Source organism: Rhincodon typus, chromosome 28, assembly GCF_021869965.1.
Source record: "Rhincodon typus isolate 14 chromosome 28, sRhiTyp1.1, whole genome shotgun sequence".
In the NCBI taxonomy this organism is placed as follows: Eukaryota; Metazoa; Chordata; class Chondrichthyes; order Orectolobiformes; family Rhincodontidae; genus Rhincodon; species Rhincodon typus.
In genome coordinates this window covers 15185654-15212705 of record NC_063359.1, presented here as the reverse complement: position 1 = coordinate 15212705, position 27052 = coordinate 15185654, and the positions used below count along the sequence as shown (strand labels likewise).

The 27052-nt window shown below is 39.5% G+C and overlaps 2 protein-coding genes across 3 annotated transcripts in view; one reads left to right on the top strand and one right to left on the bottom strand.

The window, feature by feature from the left end:
• LOC109927300 (mucin-5AC-like) overlaps positions 1–27052 on the bottom strand; it is a 61448-nt gene that overhangs the window by 580 nt on the left and 33816 nt on the right. The window contains exons 7-10 of one of the 2 annotated variants that reach the window (XM_048613853.1): positions 25954–26014; positions 2693–2811; positions 152–308; positions 10–74 (exon numbers count right to left, since the gene is read on the bottom strand). In XM_048613853.1, the coding sequence (XP_048469810.1) occupies positions 10–74; positions 152–308; positions 2693–2811; positions 25954–26014 (402 nt within the window). Of the gene's footprint in view, positions 1–9; positions 75–151; positions 309–2692; positions 2812–12300; positions 13510–25953; positions 26015–27052 lie in introns of those variants that run through there. The other variant, XM_048613854.1, reaches the window with a different exon arrangement.
• Positions 6447–19241, top strand: LOC109927302 (kelch-like protein 13). Its single transcript, XM_020527285.2, has 4 exons — positions 6447–8036; positions 12397–12649; positions 16216–16376; positions 18040–19241. Exons 1-4 carry the CDS (start codon positions 6993–6995, stop codon positions 18403–18405), a joined length of 1824 nt encoding a protein of 607 aa, XP_020382874.1. The 5' UTR covers positions 6447–6992; the 3' UTR covers positions 18406–19241.

Sequence of the window (27052 nt, the reverse complement as noted above, 5' to 3'; positions counted from 1 at the left end):
AATACTTACACCACCATTTGCCCAGGGATCCAAGTCACCATTGGAAAATATTATATTGCTTGCTGCTTTGTAATCTATACAATGAAAAATGTAGTTAGGTTACAACTTGCTGCACCAAAGATAACAAAATGGAAATAAAACATTAAATTACCATCTCCCCAATACTGGATTCTTAACCATTGTGAATTTGGGTATACACCCCATTTACTGTGACAATAATTCCTCCTCATTGCTTCAGTAAAGGGAATGACAGGGAACATATCTGTGTCATTGTTGCTTTCGTATAGCAGGTTGATCTCTGTGCAAGCCTATAAAAAAAAATCAGAAATAAGAAAATGAAAAACTTAGATTTAAACTATTTAAGTCCTTTTCTCCCTTGCACATCCTAAAACATGTAGAATGATAAATAGACAGGCAGGAGAAAGTACATTAAAATTAAAATATTAATGGTATTGTACTGAACAAACTGAAAATCGTTCAATGCAGTAAAGGTTGCGCTTATTTGCACCATACCATGAAGGGGAGAATCTTTACAGGCACCAAATCAATCTGTGACTTATTATTTGCAAATAGATAAACATCCTAAATTAAGTTTCAAGATACAAATTGAAACCTGGTGTCACACAGTAAATTTAAAGAGATTCAGGACTGAATGCTCCCAAAATATTTGGGTTTACGCCATTCCTTTTTAACTTGTTTATAAATTTGTTTCTTAAATCTGCAAATGCTATTTACATTTTATATCTAATACATTATAAATACAATAAGTTTTAAAAAAAAAAAACTTTTATTGAGGCTAAAAGTGTGGAAACAGGACATTCAGCCCATCAAGACCACTGATCCACCCCTTACCATATTCCTGTATTCCCCTTGGCTAATCCACCTAACCTACACATCCACGGCCACTATGGGCAATTTAGCATAGCCAATCCACCTAACCTGCACACCTTTCGACGACTGGAGGAAACTGGAACATCCGGAGGAAACCCATGCAGACACAGGCAGAATGTGCAAACTCCACGCAGTCGTCTGAGGGTGGAATCAAACCCGGGTCCCCTGGCGCTGAGGCAGAAGTGCAAACCACTAAACTCCCGTGCCACCCAATGTAGGAATCTGAAGTGGGACTTGAAGGTCTGTAGTAGAATCTGCCACTGGTGCTCCTATTACTGAGCAAAAAGACACCAGGATCAGCTGTGTCAGTGCTGATTAGTGAAAGAAAAAATGTGACGTGAGAGAAAAATACTTTCATACAAGTGAATGCAGTTTTTGGAACATAGATCAGTATAGCATACGAACAACCTCTTTGGCCAACTGTATCTGTGCCAACCATGATGCCATTCTAAACTAATCCCATATACATGTACATGGTCCATATTCCCTGCCTGTTCACATGTCTCTTAAACATTGTTATCGTACCTGCTTCTACCAGCTCCACTATCAGGTTGTTCCTCAGTCTCTGACGTTCTAGCAATAACAATCTCAAGTTTGTCCAACTCCTTGGAGATAACATACTCCAATCCAGACAACATCTGGTGAACGTTTTTTGCACCCTTTCAAAGGCCTCCACATCCTTCCTATAAGGTGGGGACCGGACTGCACAAAATACTTCAAGTGTGGCCTAACTAAAGCTTTATATAGCTGCAATATGACTTGCCAACTTTTATACTCACTGCCCTGACAAATGAATGCCGTATGCCTTCTTTACAACCTTATCCACTTGTGTTGCCACTTTCAGGGAGTTATGGATTTGTACTCCAAGATCCCTCTGTCTATCAATGCTCCTGAGGGTTCTGTCATTTACTGTATACTTTTCTTTTGCACTTGACCTTCCAAAATATATCACCTCACATGTTAAACTCCTATCTGGCATTTCTCCGCCCACCTTTCCAACTGATCTATATCCTTTGGCCACCCTCCTCACTACCCACAACTCCCCCAGTTAAAACAAACAGAGGTCCCAGCACTGATCCTTGTGGAACACCTAGACATAAACTTCCAGTCAGAAAATTACTTCTCTGCAGCTACCCTCTGTCCTCTGTCACCAAACCAATTTTGCATCCAACTTACCAACTCACTGTGGATCCCATGTGGCAAACCTCTGGACCAGCTTAGCACAAGGAACCTTGTCAAATGCTTTAGTAAAATCCATGAAGACTACGTCCTACACTCCTACCATCATCACTTCTTCAAAGTACTCAAATTTGTGAGACTAGATCTCCCCTGCACAAAGCAATGCTGACTGCACTAGTAAGTTCATTCTTTTCCAAATGTGAATAAATCCTGTCCCTAAAAATCTTCTCATAGACCTATAATTTCCTGGATTATCCTGGTTGCCCTTCTTAAGCGAAGGAACAACACTGGCTATTCTTCCCTTGCCTCATTACCCTGGGATAGATCCCTTCAGTCCCTGGAGACTTATCTACCTTAATGCTTTTCAAGATACCCAACACCACTAAATAAAAACCAAAAGAACTGCGGATGTTGTAAATCACAGATAAAAATAGAAATTACTGAAAAAAGCTCAGCAGGTCTGGCAGCATTTGTGGAGAGAAATCAGAGTTAACGTTTCGAGTCATATATCCCTTCCTCAGAACTTCTCCCTGTACATTTCCCTTTGATATGCTACGGTAAGTTGGGAACAGCACTCATCAATTGCATCATATTTCATAAATATTTTAAAAAGTGCTGGTACCTGAAAATCCCATGCTTGACTTGCTGAGCCTAAGCCACATCCTGTCGGATCAGAACAATGTATGTACTCCGAATAGATATCAAAACACCTTGCTGTCCCGGTTGAATTGTAAAACATACCTGTTAAAGAGCAAGTTAAAGTTAGAAAAAAGTGTACATCAATGATATTTAATTCACTCGATAACCTCTTCAACTGACAATTGACAGCTCTGTCCATTTTGGAATTCCAGCATCTCAACAGTTACAACTAACAACGTGGTGTCATTATTTAAGAAAGGTGGTAAAGAAAAGTTAGGGAACGAAAGACCAGTGAGCCCAATGTCAGTCGTGGGCAAGTTGTTGGAAGGGATTCTGAAGGACAGGATTTACATGCATTTGGAAAGGCAAGAACTGATTAGGGATAGCCACCATGGCTTTGTTCATGGGAAATCATGTCTCACAAACTTGACTTGTTGAAAAAGTGACAGAGGATTGATGATGGCAGCAGGATTTTGTCCAAATGGACCTTGGTATGGCAAGGTTCCGCAAGGTAGACTGGTTAACAAGATTAGATGACATGGAATACCAGGAGATCTAGCCATTTGGATACAAAATTGGCTCGAAGGTATGAGACAGAGGTTGGTGGTGGACGGTTGCTTTTTAGACTGGAAGCCTGTAACCAGTGGGGTGCTGCAAGGATCAGTTCGGGTTCCAGTGCTTTTTGTCATTTATATAAATGATTTGGATGTGAATACAACTAGTAAATTTGCAGATGACACCAAAATTGGTGCAGTGGGCAGTGAAGAAGGTTACTTCAGAGTATGATGAGACCTTAATCAGATGGTCTGAGGAGTGGCAGATGGAGTTGAATCTAGGTAAGTATGAAGTGCTCCATTTTTGTTGGGCAAATCGGGGCAGGAATTATATACTTAATGGTAAGGTCCTGGGGAGTGTTGCTTAACAGAGATGTTGGAGTGTAGGTTCATAGTTCCTTGAAAGTGGAGTCGTAGGTAGATAGGGTAGTGAAGGTGGTGTTTGGTATGTTTGCCTATATTGGTCAGTGCATTGAGTATAGGAGTTGGAAGGTTATATTGCAGCTGTACAGGATACTGGTTAAGCCACTTTTGGAATACTGTATGCAATTCTGGTCTCCCTGCTATAGGCATGATGTTGTTAAACTTGAAAGGGCTCAAAAAACATTTACAAGGATGTTACTAGGGTTGGAGGGTTTCAGCTACAGGGTCAGGTTGAATAGGCTGGGGCTATTTTGCCTGGACCGTCAGAACTGAGGGGTGACCTTATACAGGTTTATAAGATCTTGAGGGGCATGTGATAGGGCAAACAGTCAAGGTCTTTTCCCAAGGGTAGGGGTATCCAAAACTAGAGGGCATAGGATGAAGGCGAGAGGGGAAAGATCTAGAAAGGACCTAAGGGGCAATGTTTTCAGACAGTAGTGCATGTATAGAATGAGCTGCCAGAGGAAGTGGAGGAGGCTGGTACAATTACATCATTTAAAAGGCATCCCAGTGGGTACATGAATAGGAAGACTTTAGAAGGATATGCACCAAATGCTGGCATATCAGACTAGACTAATTTAGAATATCTGGTCAGTTGGACCAAAGGGTCTGTTTCCATGCTGTACATCCCTATGACCTATAACACATTTGAGTTACACTTTAATCAGTATTGTTTCTGAATGGGTTTAAAAGTGTACATTCTTGAGATGTTTCCATCATTCATCGAATCACCGAAGTTTTCCACCTTATAACTAATCCATCAGAAGGTAGTGTTAAGAATATAGTAAACATAAGTACATCATAGGATGCAGTTCTCTGAAAACACTAACCTTCTTACAAATCAGTAAGTTCCCAGAATTTCATATAATGTATAAAGAAAGAGTCCTATGTAATCTGGCAGATTTGATCACTTGCAATTTAGTACTTTTAACTTCTAGGTTGCTCACAATGAACAGTGCATTATATATCAAATTTATCCTACTGTCATGCCTCTCTGGGGAATTGTGCTGGAAACCAAGTTCTGCTATTCCTGAAGTCTCTCAAATGTTAAAGATTTTATCAAGTACACAAAATTCCCCAATTTACATGTCTTTTAAGATCCAAGTTAACAGAAAGTATGGGTTATGTTTGGTATTTAAAAGTAACTGTTAGAAAATGTTTGTTCACCTTTAGCTAGTATCTATGAGCTATCAACATATAACTCCACTGATTAAAACTCTAACTCCCTTAAAAAACACTGTCTGTACACATACATAGACAAACACAAAAAACAGAACCATTGGTGTTATAGGTGGAGCGAAAACTGGAAAGGTAGTTCAATGGTGCATGCCCACAGTTTGCTGAGATGAGCCTTCTGACTTGCTGCTCCTAAACTGCTCTTCTCTAGATACTTTAATTTGCTTGCAGGAAGCAAGGAGTGACTGGTTCACAACTTATGTAGTCTCATGCATATTGGTTAAAGACAACAGTTTATAGCAACTGGTGAGGGAATACGAACTTGTTTTCTTCAGGTTTTATGTATTTAAAAAAAAACTGCAGAGAAAAGGGTGCCAGAGGTCCAAAGGGTTCCAGCTATATATTTCACATCCACAAGTAGTTTAGTTACCTGGGAGCTAATTAGATAGTTGTTGGCAGGCAGAAGATCTTTGCCATTGATAACTAATCACCACTCCACAAACCAATCAGTTACTTGCTGCTAGTTGAATCTCACAGATCTGCTCCCTGGTGCCAGTTTGTCTGCAACTCACCTTTCTCCACTGGTTGAATAAACAATTATAAACAAGCCCTGGTAAGTTGTTTTCAAAAAAATGTCATCAGTTCCTTCCACAATCCTTTGTTTTTGTAACAATCTTTTTCCCATTTCAGTGCATAATCAGAGAAAAGTAAAAACATACAGTCTTTACATTATACAGTTGTGATTCATTACTACTGCATTTGCAGTTTAGGTCTCAATATGATTGCACAATGCAGTTCAAATAAATGGCAACTTTGCAAAGATTCACTGCAAAACCAGTGGGTAGTTAAGTATTGGAGTTGGGAAAACCTTCAAAAGCTGCATTAAGGCTGTTATTAAAGTTCATTTTCCATTTAAAACAATGATTTTAAAACCACTGTAATAGTTTAAGTTTTGGTTTTTATACTTTACTGAACGCCCAGTATCGATGAATAAGAAAAAAAATACCAAAAATTAACTATCTCCAGCATTTTATAATTGATTTTTCTGTCCCATTTGCACTAATAGTTTGCTATGAAAAACAAATGAAAGGCTGACAGAAATTTAAACAGATCTGTAAACTAGGACAATTCTTAATTCAAACTAAGATTCAATTCAGTCCCTTTCTTGCTGTACTTCAATTAACAAATGTTACTTTTTAAACAAGTAGCAAGCATTCTTTGCACATGATCCAAACTTTTTTTACTTGCAAAAACATTAAACAGGTATTTTTCACATTCATAAATATCCTATGGAACACTGAATACAAATTGTGTTAGTAACATAACATACCTGAATACTGATAGTATTTAATTTGTAGAGTTAAACATTTAGACATGCCCAGGCAAGTACAGTGACACTTTAATAATTGAAGAACAACAAAACACGAGTGAAACTAAGCAGCAAATCGGAAAACATCCCATTATGGTCACTAGGCTAAAACGGTCAGTGTGACAAAGTAAGCAATGAACCTGGGCATTTAGTGTTACAGAGCAGCACAACTGGCTGCTGACAACGATCAAGAGACAGAACTCAGTTCTGTATAGTGGTGCACTTTCAACACCTTTACTGGTTGAACATCTCCATAACTACAGATCGGTGAAGCAGGAAGGAAACACAATACAGGCAACAAGAGATACCTTCTCAGGATTACAGAATACTGTGAGCTAATGGCAGGATAAGTGAGTTAAGCAACATAACCATATTGTAGTTTAACATATGCTTTATCAAAATGATTTAACATTCGAAATATCAGAAGTAAACTGCACATAATTAAATATTTATCTTTGAAAGATTTCAGGGTGACTTAATACCTATGGCATATTGTTTGTAATTGATACTTCACGACTAATAACCATACAATCTCTGCAGTACACAAGTCTGTCAAGGTCATCTTCACTATGATATTCTGGTCCCAATAGATGTCTTGACTTTAAGGTTGTTGAACTTTTAAAGGATCATTCTGCCATAACATGATTATAGAGTGTTTGTATTCTGCCTAAACTGGAGTTTCTTGTAACAAAGGAAACAATTGGAAGCAAAATTAGAAACCAGGACACTACAGAAGGACTTATTTTTCCTCTCTCTGAAAAATGTCTACCAGTTCTCAAGACAGTGTGGAGCACCAACAACTGATTTCAGAGGCCTATCCTTCCAGGCTACTTGAAGGGCTTCACAATTTACGTACAGAGAACATTCTGTGTGACATTATACTGGAGGCTGAAGGAGTTACCTTTCCTGCACACAAGGTCATTCTAGCATCAGTGAGTAGTTATTGCAAATTATTAATAGAGAGTCAACATACTAAATACATTAGGTTGAATGTCACTGCAAAAGGACTCAAACACGTGTTGGATTTCATTTATTCAAACAGATTAGACCTTACTATAGATAACATTGAAGATGTATTAAAAGCAGCAGAGAATTTGCTGGTGCAAGATGTAATCAAACTATGCTTTCGATTCCTCGAAGAACATCTCAACCACAGAAACTGCTTGGATATCTTTAAAATTACTCAAAAATTTGGACCAGAAGAGTTAAGACAAAAGGCATTTTTGTATCTGGGTCAACACTATAAATATATACTAGAAAATCCCTGCCATCTGGTAGAACTAGACAAAGCAACTCTATGCAAAATTCTGGAGAACAGTGATATACAAGAGTACAGTGAACTTGAACTATTTAATTGTGCAACCTTGTGGTTGCATCATGATAAGAACAGACTGAAAGATGCAGCGCATATTCTGAAAAGAATTCGATTCTGCCTCATTTCAGCTATGGATTTACAGAAATATGTTGAAGAAATCTCAATCATGAAAACTGATTCCCAGTGCAATAAATACCTCCGGGAAGCGCTTAGTTACCACTCACGGTTACATGCTCAGCCTATATTGCGAACTGAGCATACACGGATTCGGTCAAATTCTGAAAATATGTTGATCCTTGGAGGCCGGACAACAAATAACAACGTTTGCAGAGGCATGTGGGTTGCTGATGAGACTGGCAGTTATTGGAGAAAACTGGGAGAAATGCCTGTTCCATTGTACAATCACGGGGTAGTGGTTGTGAATAATTTTGTATTTGTTTTAGGTGGGCAAAACAGATTCGATGCCACTGGAAATCAACCATCAAATGAGGTATACCCTTACAACTAATATTGAATTTTAAAAAGCACTTCCACATATTTGAAAGGGTTATTCCTCAAAGTCTGTTTGCACTTTAGTCCTATGGTCCTATTGTTTAACTGCTTGTTGTGGAGTTGGCACTGACAGACAAGATTTCCTTCTGGATCGGGCTAAATGACCATCCGGATGTTGACAGTGCACACTGTCCATTGGAGTGATTAACTTGGCTGCCAGGTGGCACTGAGTAAGAGTATAGGGCATCCAGTGGGAGACTTGAGGTTTTCCACGACTGGTGAGCGGAACTAGAATTTATAGTGAACAGAAGTAGTTTTTAAAACTCAGGAAGTAGATCAAATTATATGTTGCGATCTCTGATTTCATTAGTTGCATTAGGGGCACTTTTGTTAGATTGTTTTTGGATCAGTGACACTAGAGCAACCCAGTATCTGCTTATGGGTTGATTATGAAAGGCATATTTTCAGGAAGCTTTCCATTACATAGTATGAGGCTTATGGTACGTAAGAGTTACAGGCTAGAAAGCAGAATGGATTGAAAATGGCTGGAAGCAGTTTGATTTATGAGAAGTATCTGATTGCCAGAAGCCATGTCCTAAAGTTGGTGTTTCTGAGTTTTACACTGCGTGCAACACAGCTGTTATGCCTCACTTCAGGTGCAATTGATTTTCTTTAACAAAAATGTATATTTCATATACTTACTAACTTGAGATTTAAAATTAGCAATGATCACCCCAACTGTTTCAGAATCAAACAGTCAACTATAAGTGCATGCTAATAATACCCAGATGTCACCTCTAAGCATATGTGGCAATTTTCCCCTGTCAAAAGAATTCTGCAATCTAGTTTTGATCCCATTCTTCTGTGGCTGCTCTGACAGGTTGAACTTGACAGTGTATGGCCTGTCTGCTTTCAAAAGGGCAAGCTTACAAACCCTCCATTTCATGGACGATCAAATTTACTTATTTTCACCTCCCCATTGCAACTTTGCCTCGCCTCATGAACACTAAAACCCTCATCCACATCTTTCCTACATTCTAAGTTCGAACTTGTCAAAAGCTAACTTACATTTTACCATTCTAAACTCTTCATCATCTTTGTCAGATCTCCATCTCCCAAGAAGAAATTCAAAGTTCCTAGCCTCATTTACAATCATTCTGTGGCCTTGTTTCTCTTCACTTCTATTGTATCCTCCAGCACATAACTTCCATTCTTCCAATTTTGGCCTTCTTTAGATTCTTCTAACCCATCTTCAGTGATAAAACATTCAGGATTCTTGGCTCCACTGTCTGGAGTTCATTTGCTCGCATTTTTAATTGTTCCTCCCAGCTTCAAAATCATCTTCAGTAACCTACTTCCTTGCGATCCAACCATCTTCCTAAACTCCTCAGCTTTGCTACGGCCCACTGCAAGGTGAATTACAGCAATTGACCAGTAAGTGAATTGGATTAGCCATATAAATACTGTGGCTACAAGAGCATGTCAAAGGCTAGTAATTCTGCAGTGAGAAACTTATCTCCTGACTCTCGAAAGCTTGTCATCATCTACAAGGTATAAATGATGGCATACTCCTCACTTGTCTACATTGTCGCAGCTCGAATAACACTCAAGAAGCTTGACACCATCCAGGACAAAGCAGCCCACATAACTGGCATCATATTCATAAACATCCATTCCTTGCACAGCTGATGTTCAGTGGTAACAGTCTGTAACATTTACAAGATGCACTAGAAATTCACCAACAGTCCTTAGATGGCACCTTTCAAACAATGCTCCTTTCTAGATAGAAGGATGAGGGTAGCAGATATGTGGGATCAGCACCATCTGCAACTCCCCCTAAAAGCCACTCACCATCCCGACTTGGGAATGTATCCTTGTTCTATAGGTCCAAATGAGTCTAAATCCTGGAACTCCCTTTGAGTCTACCTGCACAAGGTTGGCAGTAGTTCAAAAAGGCTGCTCTCCACCACTTCAAGGGCTGCCAGAGATGGGCAATAAATGCTGACCCAGTCAGCAATGCCTACTTCCCATGAATGAGCAAAAAAAAAAGCTAAATTTGGACTTACAGAGTGCCACTCAGGCAGAAAAAGTCTTAAAAAAACCCATAATTTTGCTCAATTGAGTTAACACAATGTGGTGAAGGTATGTTTCAGACATAGTAGGAACTGCAGATGCTGGATAATCTGAGATAACAAGGTGCAGAGCTGGATGAACACAGCAGGCCAAGCAGCAGAGGAGCAGGAAAGCTGACGTTTTGGGTCTAGACCCTTCTTCAGAAATGGGGGAGGGGATGGGGATTCTGAAATAAATAGCAAGGGAGGGTGGGGATAGAAGATGGATAAAGGAGAAGATAGGTGGAGAGGAGACAGACAGGTCAAAGAGGCGGGGGTGGAGCCAGTAAAGGTGAGTGTAGGTGTGGAGTTAGGGGGGGATAGGTCAGTCCAGGGAGGACGGACAGGTCAAGGGGGCGGGATGAGGCTGGTAGGTAGGAGGTGGGGGTGGTGCTTGAGGTGGGAGGAGGGGATAGGTGGGAGGAAGGACAGGTTAGGGAGGCAGGGACAAGCTGGGCTGGTTTTGGGATGTGGTCGGGGGAGGGGAGATTTTGAAGCTTGTGAAGTCCACAATGACACCATTGGGCTGCACAGTTCCCAAGCGAAATATGAGATGCTGTTCCTGCAACCTTCGGGTGGCATCGGAGTGGCACTGCAGGAAGCCCAGGATGGACATGTCGTCTGGGGAGTGGGAGGGGGAGTTGAAATGGTTCGCGACTGGGAGGTACAATTGTTTGTTGCGAACCGAGAGTAGGTGTTCCACAAAGCGGTCCCCAAGCTTCCGCTTGGTTTCCCCGATGTAGGGGAGGCCACATCCGGAACAGCGGATACAGTATACCACATTAGCAGACGTGCAGGTGAACATCTGTTTGATGTGGAAGGTCTTCTTGGGGCCTGGGATGGGGGTGAGGGGGGAGTTGTAGGGGCAGGTGTAGCACTTCCTGGTATGTGCTCTGTTTCAGTTAGGAGTTTACTTTCATACATGGGAGTCCTATCTTATTCCATAATGAAGGTAAGAGATACGGTTTCAACAGTAGAAACAACGCAGCCAGAGAATATTTCATTTGTTGGCAAAAGTAATGTGCAAAGTGAATCTAGAATCAAAATTTCTCGGCAAACTGAACGCTAGCTTAATTTTTGCTATTAAAAATTAAGTGCTTCTAGAACATGTGAAATGTAATATTTGGGAAAAGCTATTTTAATGCACTTAAGATTGGTCTATTGTTAATGATTAAATGATAAATTCAAGATTCTGTCAGTACCCTGATTGCTACATTAGGTCAGTGCAGCAAAGAACACAAGACATGGAGTTACTGTGACAATTCTTTGAAGAAAGCTTTGTTGATGGCACTCAACGACAGACAATGTACTTAGCAGCTGCTGCATCCAAAACGATGCTACCAAACAGGTCATCTACTAGCCCTCTCATATTTGTGGAATGAAGTATGACACAAGTAGCTGTGATCATTAGGCAGTGTCATACCAACCAAAGCCTCAGGTGTGATTCACACTGTCATCCATCAATCTGGAGTGCAAAATATTATGTGGCATTACAAGGTGAAATTACAATTAGACACAGCTATGATGTCCATTTATATTCAGACAACCCACCAAGGCTCTTTTATACACTGAGGTCAACAAAGGAAGGGATCAAAGGGTCTTGACATTTCACATAAGCCCTACAGTGTGGAAGCAGGCCATTCGGCCCACATAATCCACACTGACCCTCCAAAGAGCATCCTACCCAGACCCAACCCACAATCTTATCCCTGTAACCCTGCATTTACCTAACCTACACATCCCTGGACACAATGGGCAATTTAGCATGACCAATCCACCTAACCTGCTCATCTTTGGACTGAGAGAGGAAACAGGAACACCCTGAGGAAATCTACACAGACATTTTCCCCATGTCTGCGTGGAGTTTGCACGGTCACCTGAGGATGGAATCAAACCCGGGTTCCTGGCACTGTGGGGCAGCAGTGCTAACCACTGAGCCAGTATATAAACACCCAGAAAAGACAAAGCAAAGAATTGGTAAACAAAAACCACAATATGTAATAGCAATCCAAATAAACAAAATGTAAATTAATCAAAAATGTCAAAAAGGAATACAAAGCATGTCAATAAGTTGTACGTCTTTCATAATCTTATAGTTACAAGGAAATTATGTAACATTAATAGTTTTCTGAATATCAGTCACACTTCATATAACTGTGTCAGCACATACTTTGGAAAAAGTCAACTCCAGTGTTAAAATATTTCTGCCAAGGTATTTGTCACATTCAGTTTCCTTTCTTTTTCCAGGTACATCGGTTTGATCCAAGGAACAGCACATGGCTTCAGGTTGCTGGCATGCTGGAAAGCCGCACACGATTTTATGTGGATGCAGTCTTAGACCACATTATTTCTGTGGCAGGCGGAACACTTTTAGGGCAACTCACAAATACAGTGGAAGAATACAAGTTTGAAGAGAATAAGTGGCAGCTCATAGCTCCCTTTCCAGCAGCAGTGGCAGATCACACTGGGGCTGTACATAAAAGCATTCTATACATTTCAGGTCAGGCTAAAGGAAGAGGAAATAAAAAAAAAAGCTACATGTACTACTTAGAATAGTGGTATTCCCGAGATCATATATTCTGCCAGCAGGCAGGTCCTTGGTTTATAGTAGTCTTTTCATTCTCGCTATCCTCGGCCTTCTCTTAATTTGCCAGTAGCTTCAATTTTCATTCTATCCAACATTGATATTTTCTTCATTCCTCATTTAACTTCAAGTTCTCTCGCTGTAACATCCATTACAAATCAGATTCCGCTATGACCTGCCAAGACCCTGTGCCTTTTTCTAATTATGTTCAATAAATGTATCCATTCAGTCACTGTCCATAAAGCAAAGGCTTTTACAGCAATGGGCATAACGGGATAAACAAGTCAGAGACGTGAGTTAGCTATGCTAAATTCCCCATCGTGTTCAGAGACTTGTAGATTAGGTGTGTTAGTCATGGGAAATGCAATGTTACAGCAAAAGGGTAGGGGGATGGGTCTGGATGGGATGCTCCCGGACGGTTGGTGTGGATTTGTTGGGCTGAATGGCCGGTTTCCACGCTGTAGGGTTTCTACGATTCTACAGTGATCGAGTCCCTCAATAGTCTTTTCCTTTGCTGCTTGCTTGTCCCATTTACGGCCTGGCTTTGCAACTCTTCTCAGCTGGTGTATTCCAGTAAGGCAGATCCAGGCTTGTTTTGAAACCAGTGTGATTGGTTATGCTCTGAAATACAGCCTGAACTGGAGGGCATATGGCTGTACTCTCCGAAGCATTTCATCATTTGTTACATTTTCTGACCTGAAAATCCCTTCAGTTATCCTCCAAAGCTGTTCAGCAAGTTGATCTCATTTTTACTGTAAGGTTCATGGCTCACATCCCTACGAAACAAGTAATTTTTCAGTTATTTATTCAAATTTCCAGTCAACAACAGTCTCTCATCAAATATGGCCTTTCTCATTGCTTTCTTTGCCTCATTTCTTCCATCTGAAGATATTATGCTTCCTAAACATTTTAATTCTTACATCTACTTTAGTTCTCTTCCTATGATTATTTCTTGGTTATTTGGAGATATGCAACAATTTGTTTTGTCAATGTTCACTTTCATTCCAAAGTTTGTGCTGCTTGTTGCAAATCCATATAAACAGAATTCTTGTAATCCTTCCTTTGTGCTTGTTACTACTGCTTTGTCTTTTGCAAATCTAACTGATATCATCATTCACCACACAGTCTAACACCAGATTGTAGAGGCCCAAATTTTCTAATGGCCAGATATTCTTTCCAAGGGAACTGTCCAGGAAATTGAAGATTTTCTTACCCTGAAAATAAACGTTTAAATCAGAGAACTCCGGGGAATTCCAGTCTGAGGAAGTGTCACTCAACCCAAAATGTTATCTCTGATCTCTCTCCACAGATACTGCCAATACCTACTGAGCTTTTTGACCAATTTCTAATTATGTTAGAGAATTCAGACTGTTTTGCTGCTGTTCATAGTTACTCAGGAAAAGCAAGATAACTTAAAACATAGACTACTGAGGTTTTATGCTGACTAGTACTACATAAAATACTTCATTTCATTCCAATATTCTGCTTATAAAATAGGCTGCAGGAAAGTAAACTTTGTGAGGAATGATATTTAGTTACACTAATCACAGAACTGATTTTGTTCATGTTCTAGCATAACATAGCACATTCACAGGCATTTTGTAGGTTGCCAATTAAAATGGGGTGCGCTACCTAAGATTTCAAAGGAAAAGGAGAGAAGGAAGGACAAAGTAATGTGAAGTATAATCTGCAGAAGGTTAACTACTAGCAGCAATGTTACTAGGAATAATATTTGCTAACTCATCAAGACATGAAATTGAATATACTAGCTTAGAACAAAAAAATCTCACTTCTAAGTAAAGCTGAATACAAACATCAGTTATTGAGTGATGAAATATGCTTCTTCCAACGGCAAAACTGATATTTTGGCACAGTTATTCAATGGAGAGAATCAATGAGGGCAGAGTGGTGGACATGATCTATTTGGACTTCAGTAAGGCGTTTGACAAGGTTCCTCATGGCAGGCATCACATGGAATAGAGGGAGAACTGGTTGTTTGAATAGAGAACTTGCTTGCAGGCAGAAGGCACAGGGTGGTGGTGTAGGATTGCTTTTCAGACTGGAGGCATGTGACCAACGATGTGCCACAAGGATCGGTGCTGGATCTACTGCTGTTCGTCATTTATATAAATGATTTGGATGTGAATATAGGAGGAATGGTTAGTAAGTTTGCAGACAACACCAAAGTTGGAGCATAGTGGACAGTGAAGAAGGTTACCTCAGAGTACAATGGGATCTTGATCATATGGGCCAATGGAGGAGTGGGAGATGGAGTTTAATTTAGATAAATGTGAGGTGCTGCATTTTGGAAAGACAAATCAGGGTAGGACTTATACAGTCAATGGTAAGGTCCTGGGGAGTATTGCCTACAAAGAGACCTTGGAGTACAGGTTCATAGTTCCTTGAAAGTGGAGTTGCACGTAGATAGGATAGTGAAGAAAGCTTGCCTTTATTGGTCAGTGCATTAAGTATAGGAGTTGGGAGGTCATGTTGTGGCTGTACAGGGCATTGGTTAGGCAGTTTTGGAATACTGCATGCAATTCTGGTTTCCCTGCAATAGGAAGGATGTTGTTAAACTTGAAGGGGTTCAGAAAAGATTTACAAGCTGTTGCCAGGGTTGGAGGGTTTGAGTTATAGGGAGATGGCTGAATAGACTGGGACTATTTTCACTGGAGCTTTGGAGGCTGAGGGATGACCTTACAGAGGTTTATAAAATTATGAGGGCATAGATAGTGTGAATAGCCAAATTCTTTTCCCAGTGTAGGGGAGTCCAAAACTAGAGGGCATAGGTTTACGCTGAGAAGAGAAAGATTTAAAAAGGACCTAAGGGACCACTTTTTCACACAGCGGGTCACATGTGTATGGGATGAGCTGCCACAGAAAGTAGTGAAGGCTGGTAAAACTATAACATTTAAAAGGCATCTGGATGGGTACATGAATAGGAAGAGTTTAAAGGGATATGGGCCAAATGGGACTAGATTTATTTAGGATATCTGGTCGGCATGAACAAGTAGGACCAAAGGATCTATTTCCATACTGTACATCTCTACGACACTAGTACGTACAAAGATGCACTGTAGCAACTCACCAAGCCTCCTTTTACAGAACATTCCAAATCTCTATGCCTAGAAGAATAAAAGCAATAAATACGTGGGAACACTGCCATGTGCAGACTGCCCTCCAAACAGCACGCCACTTTGAATTAGAACTACTTCTTCACCATCGCTGGATGTGCTGTGGTAGTTCAAGAAAGCAGCTCATTAGCAAATTCTCAAAGGTAGTTTGGATTGAGCAATAAATGCTGGCCCAGTCAGTGCTGTCTACATACCACAGAAGAATACCCCTTCTGCATTCTAAGATTCTATTCTACTCTGAACCATACGTTGGATGATATCTGAAAGTATACATTCAGGAAACTGTATTTTGCGAGAAATTTACACAATTACTATTATATGTATTAACTACATTATTGTGATAATTAGGTGGATTCACAGCAGGAAAAGTTGTAAAAGATCTGTACAGCTACCTCCCAAGATTGCAACGATGGATCATTAACCAGTCCATGACATTTGCCCGTTGTGACCATGGCATGGCTACCATTGGAGACAAAATATTCTGTGTAGGCGGAAGGACTTTAAACTCAGTAAGAAAACTTTAAAATCTTGTCACTTAAAAATTCAATACTTTTTTCTATGAAAAATAAAAGTAAAATCAATCAATAGGTCAATAAGAATAAACTTTTCCAACAGCATTTACAATATTTCAATCAAAATAGGAGATAAAATATACACTGTATTATCAAGGCCTTTGGGATTTAACTGCATCCTGCAGGCCTGTTTATATTATTTTAAATAATTCATATTTAATAAGATGGAAGCATTCAGAAACTGCATATCTTTATGAATTGTGAGCAGTTTCTGGTGCCAGTATACTGTCACTGCCAGCAAGTGTTATATCGACCACATTCAAACAATAAGAAAAATACAAGATATGTTCATTTTTACATAGCAAGTATCCAAAGATTTCTAAATTTTAGCTTCTCTTTATTTTAGTTGAAAGGAGAAACAATATTCTACAATGGCACCAAGACAGAAGAAGCCAACAATTACATTTCCAAATCCACTCCACATATACCAGAATTGAGAGTTTACAGTCAATATATTCTCCATTTGTTTTCATGGTAGAATTTGCTGTATACCGGCGTCTAAATTACATACATGAGCTTGATGAAATTTTCGATGACTTGAGTATAGTACATTCAAGCATAAGTTTAAAAATAATTCAAAACCTTGCATCTTTAGCAGTACACCAAACTTTGTTGAGTTACCAAACTGGTACGTCAAAGGCACTGTCCTCAAATTCATCCAAAACAGATGGAGGCAAAAGCTCAAATAACTACATTCTGTTAAACTAACATCTCAAATATGTTAATGACAGTTACTGTTTGTTTTTATAACTCTGCTGTATGCTCTTTCCCAATGGTATTCAACCTAGAGCCTCCCTATCAAAGTTAATATCTTGTTCACATGCTTTATGGCTATACAGAACTGTTTCAGCATGTAAAAGAGGGATTACAAACATATTTTAACTGAATCACAACATTGCCACATGGATCATGAAATGATAATAATGCTGTTCAGCAACATCAAGGTGTTAGTTTGCTCAGTGACCTGAAATGTCAAATTCCTAGAACATTTGTTCACTCTGCTTGGCCTGTTATAATTTGGGTTGCCAAACTAGCAAAAGGCCAGGTATGGCCAAGTATTCAAATGTTAGGAATTATTACCATTTTCTACAATGCTTGTCTTTTGTGTTAGCTTACCCAATGAGGGAAAATATGTGCAGAAATGAAGACAGAATACATTGTAACTGAGGGAAATTAGTAAATTACAAACACAATTACTAAACTGGTAACATTCTGGCAATGTTAACAGACCACAAAAATAATTTAGCACTATTATTTGTATGAAAGATTTAAAATTCAGAAATAAATTTTAATTCAAAAGGATGCTTTCTCACAGCTAGACTCAAAGCCAGGTAACAAAGAAGAAAGCATGCAGAACAACTATTTGAGGTACTAACGTAAACCAGCCAAAATTGTACACTAAAAAAATGGCAATCTTTCTAAAACAATCTATGAGCTGAAAAGGTTTTTCCTAATTTAAATTCTGTTTAAAAAGTGGTGTGGTTTTGAAAACCCATGAATTATTTTATATTGTGAAAAGGACGAGTAGTTAATTAGAAAGGAACAAATGTTGTGATGTTATTTTCTTGTAGTTTAACTGAGATTTATTCATTTTTTCCAGTCAGATGAGTGGTTGCACGTAAATGAAACAGAATATTACAGCCCTGTAGCTGACCAGTGGACGACACTCAAAGTATCAACTTTTGACTGCTGTCAGTTTAGCACCTCTGTGCACAATTCCAAACTCTACATCACTGGTGGGGGATCTCTTCGTCAAATGACCAAAAAAGATAGTGTTTTCATCTATGATCCAGAAGCTAAGCGTTGGGGAAGAGCAGGTGCCTTACCTCTGCCCCTGATGGACCATGCTGCCTGTATGATTAAACTTTCTGGGGCGGTTTTACACAAGTTAAAAACTGAGGAATATGCACATCCACTCCTTGGAACAAAAAAGAGTTCCACTCTCAATCTATTTGTAACTGATTAACATAGGAACAATACAAAAATCAAAACTACATATGGTAAGGATTGTGCATTTAATCATGGAGAAGAAAGTTATTGGCTTGCCTTATGTCTACTAATGCTTATGCTCAAGTAAAGTTGAATATATGTACAAACTACTTGATAAAAATCAATTTCCTGGAATTCATGCCATGAATTAAGATATTTCCCTTACTGAGAAAAAACCTCTGATATCAAATGGTTTTACTATCAGGAAATGACTACTATTGAAAATTGATTTTACATTCGGCAAGGTGGTATGCATGTACAATAGGTAACTTTGTATACAGTGCTGAGTACTTGTAATTATATAACCATTACATCCAGCAACGGATTATAAAACAAAACAAAGTCATTATATGTTGAGCATACACCTCTCCTAAACAAGGAATGGTAATTATAGTGAATGAAATAATTTACAATATCTTGCATCTCTCATATCTTTCACTCTTTGTTTAAACATTCATTTTATGTTAGTATTATTTGAGAACCTGGGTTCTAAGGGGGAGGAAAAGTAGATGAGTTTCTTTTTAGTTCTTTGAGAAGCTTAAGCTAAATTAACAACAGGAACACAGGTGATCAAGTGTTAAGTAGCATTAAACAGCTGTTTTGAAGGAATAGACATTAACTGAAAAAAAAACAAATGGATGTCAAGCAATTTGTCTGAAAGAAGCTGATTATAGCCATCTCAACTGAGCGAGAAGCTTCAGGGTGGAGAAAGAGATGACTCCTCCCTCAGGTTTGAGTGCCTGTAAGAGTATTGCTGAGGAAAAAAGGGATGAATTGTTCTTTCCAATGTGTGTAATGAGATCATTCTAATAGTTTGTGTGTTTTTCTTTGTCTAATAAAGGTTTATGCTCTTTTGTTAGAAGTCTCTTGTGAATGCATTCAATGACTAACGTCCATGGTAAACAAAAACAAAAAACAAACCTTATGATCTATCAAGCCAGATTTCACTCAGGAATTTGACTTGTCCAGTATTATCATCAGTGGGATCATAACAGTTAGATGAATACATTATTAAATCCATAAAGAAAGCATGATCTCTCTTTAAATGCTACAAAATAAATGTTTCTTTTTAACTGTTTTAATGTCACTGATGATAATTGTTTGCCAAGTACTGAGTTCATCAAAAAAATAAAGATTTTAATTTTCATCAATTCTGGCACTGGAGAAATCAATAATGAATTTAATTGAAACAGTGTTTTGTCATTTTGGCCTCACTAATGCTCAGCGTCAATGGAAAACACAATCCTCCCAGATTAAACAGATATAGAATCAAGTTATTGACTTGCTCGCCAAACTGGCTTGTTTTTGTTCAGATGTTTCATCACCATGCTAGGTAACAGCATCAGTGAGGCGTCCAATGAAGCGATGTTGTTCTATTCCACTTGAAATTTATAGTGTTAGTCTGTTATGGTGAGCTGTGCCATTTCCGGTTCTGTTCTGTATGGGGGTTTGTGTATGGGGTCCAATCCTGAATGTTTGTTGAATGCATTATGGGTTGAGAACTATGCCGCTAGTGACTCCTGTCCGTGTCTATATTTGGCTTGGGCTACTTTGGTTACATTGTCCCAGTTAAACTGATGGCCTTCATTGTCCGAGTGTACTGATATTAGGTAAACTCCGTTCATGTTGTTTTGCTGCTAGCAGATGTTTACGTATTCTGATGGTTAGTTTCCTTCCTGTCTGTCCAACGAAATGTTTGTGGCAGTCGTTGCATGGTATTTTGTAAACTACCCTGGTTCTGCATGTCATGGGTATGGGTTCTTTAATCCTTGTGAGTGTTTGTCGTAGCATGGTTGTGGGCTTGTGTGCTATCATAATTCCTAATGGTCATGGAATCTCATTGTCGGTTCTGATTTGTTCTTTATGTAGGTCGGTGTGTTAGGGTGTACTGTGTCCTCTTGTTGTTGTCTATTTAGTAGGCACCTGCAGATGAAGTTGTGGGGATATCCATTCATAGCAAAGATTTTGTATAGGTGCTTTTCCTCTTTCCTGCGTTGTTCTGTTGTGTTGCAGTGAGTGGTGGCCCATTTAAATAGTGTCCTAATGCGGCTTTGTTTGTGGATGTTGGGGTGGTTGCTGTGCAAGTTGAAGATTTGGTCAGTGTGGGTTGCTTTCGTTTGGAACTCTCCATTGGTCATACGCTCAACTTTGACGTCCAGAAACGGAAGCTGACTGTTGTTTTCTTTTTCTCGCGTGAATTGAATCCCAGCGAATACACTGTTAATGAGGCGGTGGGTCTCTTCTAGTTTGGTGCGTTTAATGATGACACATGTGTTGTCCATGTACTGGATCCACAATTTAGGTTGAATGTGGGGGAGGGTAGTGCATTCTAGTCTTTGCATGATTGCCTCTGCGATGAGTCCTGAGATGGGTGACCCCATGGGTGTGCCATTGATCTGTTTGTATACATGACCATTAGAGACGAAGTGGGTGGTGAGACTCAAGTCTAGTAGTTTGAGTACGTTGTCATTGCTGATGGAGCTGCTGGTCTGCGTTCCTTCTTCCTGTAGTAATGTAGCCAGCATTTCTTTGGCTAGTGGGATGTCAATTAACGCGAATAATGCTTGACATCAAAGGATACCATAATCTTGTCGTTGCTGATTTTTATGTTCCTGAGGGTAGCGAGGAATTCTTGAGTTGAGTGGATGGAATGGAATGATCTGTCGACTAGGCGTTTCAGTCTCTGTTGTCGGTCCTTGGCCAGTTTATGCGAAGGTGTACTCAGTAAGGAGACAATGGGGGATGTCTGGTTTGTATACTTTAGAGTCCGTTGAAAGGTGGGGGGGGTTGCCTTCTGGTTTCATTCTCACGTAATCCATCTTGGTTATCCGTCCTGCATCCTTTAGTTTCTTCAGTGTCTGGGTGATCCTATTACCTAGCTGCGGTGTTGGGTCTATCGCTACCTGTTGGTACTGGAACAACGTAACTATAGTAGCCCAAGCCAAACACTGACATGCACAGGAATTCCTAGGGGCATGGTTCTCAATCCATAATGCAATCAAGAAACATATAGAATTGGACCCCATATACAAACCCATACAGAACAGACCCGGAAATGACACAACTTACCATAACAGACTCGACAATATAAATTCCAAGAGCAGTAGAACAACATCACTTCATTGGACGCCTCACTGATAACGTTACCTAGCATGATGATGAATCATCTGAACGAAAACAAGCCAGCTTGGCGAGCAAGTCAACAACATCAGCCACAACCCGAGCTACAAATCTTTGTAAAAACCTTAATGATATAGAACCACCTTACAGCACCAAAGGTCACTTTGGCCATTGTGCCTGCACTTGTGCTGTAAGAGCTGTCTAATCTAAAGCACTGATTTCCCATCTGAAATTGAAACAGTCAGTTAAAAGTTTAATAAATTTTAGGTAGGATAGTATTTGGAGCAAACAATGTAGCTTGGGAAATACAAGCGTATTAAGGTTGCTTGGAGTCAAGCATGTTAACAGAACAAATCGACCACAAACCGAGGAGAAAGAGTTAAAACAAATGGTCATGTCCCAGATGACAATGAAATAACACTCCCGTGTGGATGATGCTATGCCCAGAACAAATGGCTCCTTTCCCAAAAGAAGGTGGCCACATGCACCAGCCTAAGACACTAATCCAGTATACAGGGGCAATAAACAGATAAGATGCTCAGGTAAGGATGTGTTAGGCCTCCCTTCAAAGCAAGATTAAAGACAAAGCATTTGGCTATCTGCTCACTTGCCCCTCTTCCAGTGCACTTGCCCTGGTTTAATATTCAAACATCATAGATGGAATTTGACCATGACTGAACAAGTGGAATCATATGTATTTTAGGTGATTGGTACATTCAAATAATAATACACACGTAATGGTACTATAAAAAAATCTGTATTTTCAAACTGTTCAGGGAGATCCATTTATCCCCACACTAAGAGTGAATCTCCCTTGCAAATGCATGAATAAATACTGGGGAAGCTTCCAAGTGTCGCCACCCGGCTCTGAGTTTGTGGTAGCTTAAGAGAAAATGTCTCCTTTCACCATCTCACCTCCTATATTGTACAAACAGGTCTGCTCAAATATATGTCCAAATCCCTCCTCTTGTCTTTGGGTTGGATTCCACTATTCTTTCTGAGTTCCACATGAAAAAAAAATCCCTTTTATTCTTCAACTGATTATGTTAAATCTATCACCTCTAGTAATTGACACATTTACCAAAGGAGTTGCTCCCCACTTTGTTAAAATCCCTCAATTTTTCCCATTCCTATAAGTTTTCTGAATACCTTTCTCTGCTCTTAAGAGAATAATTTAAGCTCCTCCAATTTTTCCAGATAACTAGAGATCTTCATTCTTGGTGTCAGCCTGGCAAACTCCCTCTATAATCTCTGCCAAACCTTGATATTCCTCCTAAAAATGTGGTGCTTAGAATTGTGCACATGTTTCCGTAGTGATTGGGACCAGGATGACCTCATTAACTGCACTGTTTGTGAATGGGCCTGGGCCAATCTGACTAATGTAACCATGAGATCAGAATCTCCTCAGTTGAGAACCAACTCTGAGCTGGTAACCAGTGGTACTGCTGTATTTCAGAACTGATTTCTGAGCCTTCGTGGATGTACTGGCCCTTCATGTGTTGGACCGTGCCTTTGTGTGAGTACTGTATCTCATGTCTGGACTATGCTTTTGTGTATGTATTATGTCTTCGTGTATCCCTATCCCATGTAGGAGTCCGACTGATAGCTCTAGGGACTGTGTTTGTCTGGGTGGTTTTATATTACCATCTGTACCAGACTCTGGTTCTGTATGATATTTCAGGTCAATGACTCTACTTGTTGATGAATTACATGATATATAGTGACCTTGCTATGTGTCATGTTTCAGACACTTATGTGGACTTGAATCTACTGTTGAAACTAAGATTTTTTTTGTAGGATGTTCTCTATTAACGAGACTTGTATTTGATGTATTGTGACTGATGTTATGTATTTGTCGTAACATTTTAAATTACCGTTTGAATTGAACTGTGTTTCTATATGGTATTTTCTGTCAATGTCTCTGCTCTTTGGTGAATTGCCTGATGTACAGTGACCTTGCCATGTGTTATGCTTGGGACACTTACGTGGACTCAAATCCATTGTTTGGATGGGGATGTTTTTCTGTAGGATGTTCTTGGTTAATGTCTGTTTTTGGTAACCTGTTTTTGATGTGTTGTGACTGATGTTGTGCTGTGTCTGTGACATTAATTTATGCAAATTTTGCAAAAAAAGAGACTATGACCAAGGAAAAGAATCTTCTCAGTTGAAAATTACGATGTGGAGGTGCCGGTGTTGGACTGGGGTGGAAAAGGTCTGAAATCACATGACACCAGGTTATAGTCCAACAGGTTTATTAGAAAACACAAGCTTTCTGAGCCTTGGTCCTTCTACAGGTGTTACAGCCAGTGTACTGTGCACTAGTAAATAGAGTGGCATGGTGGCTCAGTGGTTAGCACTGCTGCCTCAGCACGAGGAACCCAGGTTCGAATCCACCCTCGGGCGACTGCCTGCATGGAGTGCACGTTATCTCCGTGTCTGCACGGGTTTCGACCAGGTGCTCTGGTTTCAATCCACAGTCCAAAGATGTGCAAGTTAGGTGGATTGGCCATGCTAAATTGCCCACAGTGTTCAGGGATGTGTAGGTTAGGTGCATTAGCCATGGGAAGTGTGGGTGACAGGGATAGGGTAGGGGTTGAGTCTGGGATAATGCTCTTCAGAGGGTTGGTGTGGACTTGCTGGGCCAAATGGCCTGTTTCCACATTTTGAGGATTCTATGAGAAGGGTAACTTGCTGACGGGACCCAGCCTCTGCGCAGTTATTTCAGTTCTAACTAGAGACCAAACTAGATTTGTAAAGGTTCTGCATCACTTCTTAATTTCTGTATTCAATGTCCTATTTGCAATATCAACTGTCCAATACACTTTAATAATCAACTTGCCCTGCCATAAAAGTTTTAAGAGTATGCAGTACCAGGTCCTTCTGCTATGCACCCTCCTCAAAATTTACAACTTTGATTGTAATGCATCTTAATGCTGTCTTTGTCAATTGCCTCACTTCACACTTACCCATATGAAATTGCATCAGTCATACGTGAGCTCTTTTCAAAGACTGACAATACTTCCCTGAAGGCTAATGTTATCGTGCTCACTACATGCTATCTTTCAAGATTTTGTAGCTTTCATAAACTACAAAATTATAAGACAAATTTCTAAATTATGATCATGTAGGAAAAGGTCCTAAAATCAACTTGATGCATATTGCTCTGGAAAACATCCAACAGTACACTGAAATCTGAATTTATGACAATAAGTTTGATTGATAAACAATAATTCTTTTTAAAATTAAAAAAATATAATTGGGTTTGGTTTGCTTTTACGATTAAAGTAAGTTCATGAGTACCATATACGTGACTGTTTAAAAAGGCAAAGAAACATTAAATCTTGGAAGACAGCTATTCTGGAGAAGGCCAAGAGATATGTTTTTCTCATTTTACACTTACGCTATTCTGAAATAGGTATAGCTTGTAATATACACTCTAAATTAAAAACTGCATTAAGTTGATTTAAAATTTTTCATCTAAATTTCTCTCGATTAGATGTGAAATGCAGCGTGTTTGACAAGGATAAAACCCAGATATGGGGAATGCTGAGCAATTGGAGGAAGTAAAAATGGCATCATAAATCTCTGTAATATGTGAGTTCATTCTTATTAAACTGAAGTCTAAATTGACCACAGAATGAACTCTTGCTTTGATAAACCAATATATTGAGTTCCAATGTCAGTCCTGTTAGGAGGAGGAACGCAGAACATTTTCAAAGATTGCAATAAACATTTAGAAATTAATGGAGACAGGAAACAAGATCATGAAACAAGAGACGTGCTATATGTGGCAAAGCAGAAATCAAGAGATAGACTCAAACATATAATGACTCATTTCAAGCAGTTCCAGTTCTTACTGCTAATTAGTAAATATGTTAAAGCTAACAACAAAGAGTAGTGATTATAGTACCAACACAGAAAACCTTTTTAAAAGAACAGAACTGAATCCCTACCGTGTGGAAACAGGCTATTTGGCTAATGCACCTACCCTATACATCCCTGGACACAATGGGCAATTTAGCATAGCCAATCCACCAAACCTGCACATCTTTGAACTACAGGAGGAAACTGGAGCACCCAGCAGGCACCCATGCAGATATGGGGAGAATGTGCAAACTCCACACAGGCAGCCGTCCAAGGATGGAATTAGTACAACTATTAGTGTATGCTTATGAATGATAATCTAGATCTTTAACTCCACTCGTCAGCCTCCCCTCCAACTTTCAAAGCCTGGGATAATTCTCTTTGAAAACGTAACTGAGGGACACTGGTGTATAGTAGCAGTAGTTTTGTGCAAGCCCTGTTGTAAACACTTATAATCAAGTCACTAGAGATAAACACCTACACTCTCCTACTCATTCTCTGTTCAAGTCTCAATATCATTGTATTTTAAAATAACACTTACCCAATATATCTAGCAAGCCTTCAATATGGTCACTTTTTTTCAAGACATAACGACAAGCAACCTTGAAAACAGAAAATACACGTTACAAAGTGTAACTTTCTTTTTAAATTGATACATTTGTGAATTTACCTTTGTATACATTAAACATGTTTCAGTTAAACCAATATACTTAGTTTAACTTGTGCAGTGAGGGCTCCTTTGGATGCATAAAGTGAAATGTGGGAGTTTGGTGAGTGTCAGAGTTAGCTAAAGAGTCAAAGGATGCGCTCTTTTCTTTTTATACCTTTTTCAGTCTCCAACAATTATCTTTGTTGTAGGTCATAAGCTGACTGATTTGTAACTGACAAGCTCTTAAATCATTTTAAGGTTATGGCGTAGCAGGTCAGCTCAGCCAGTGGAATGCACCTCTGAGGTATATGGAAACTAATGGATGCACCATGTTATCTAGGTGAACCTGTAATGGGTGTTACCAGATGCCCAAGCTTGAAGTCCTAGATTTGGATCTCAAGTGGCACTGGGGTCATTGTTGTACATCCATGAATCAGATAACTAAGTGGTAGCACATTTAGGGATGCAGTCATAGTACAGGATGGGAACTTAGAGACAGGGAGGAATGAGTATTGCCAGGCAGGTATTGCAGAAATCCTGAGTCTGTCATACTTGCTAATGGTTTTCCAATTTGGATACGGAGGGTGATGTTTCCTAAGGAGATTTCAGTCCAGAACCATGTCTGTGGCACCACAGACAACTCATCTATATAAGAGAGGTTGAAGAATGGAACAGCACGTGGGATAGTAGATTAGAGTCAGGGCATTAGGTAGGTATTTCTACAGCAGCAAACCAGTCTCCAGCATCAGTTCAGGGTCAAGGATCTCACAGAGCGGCTGAAAGACATTCTTCTTCTTCTGGGGATGAAGAACAGCCAGATATGGTGGTCCACACTAGTACCAATGTAGGGAAGAACAGAAATGAGTTCCTTAAGGCAATTTCAGGGTGTTAGGAAAGATAACAAAAAGTAGGGCCTCAACAGTAGTAATCTCAGGAATACTCCCAGTGCCACATTCTAACCAGCACAAAATAGGACGACTGAACATATGGC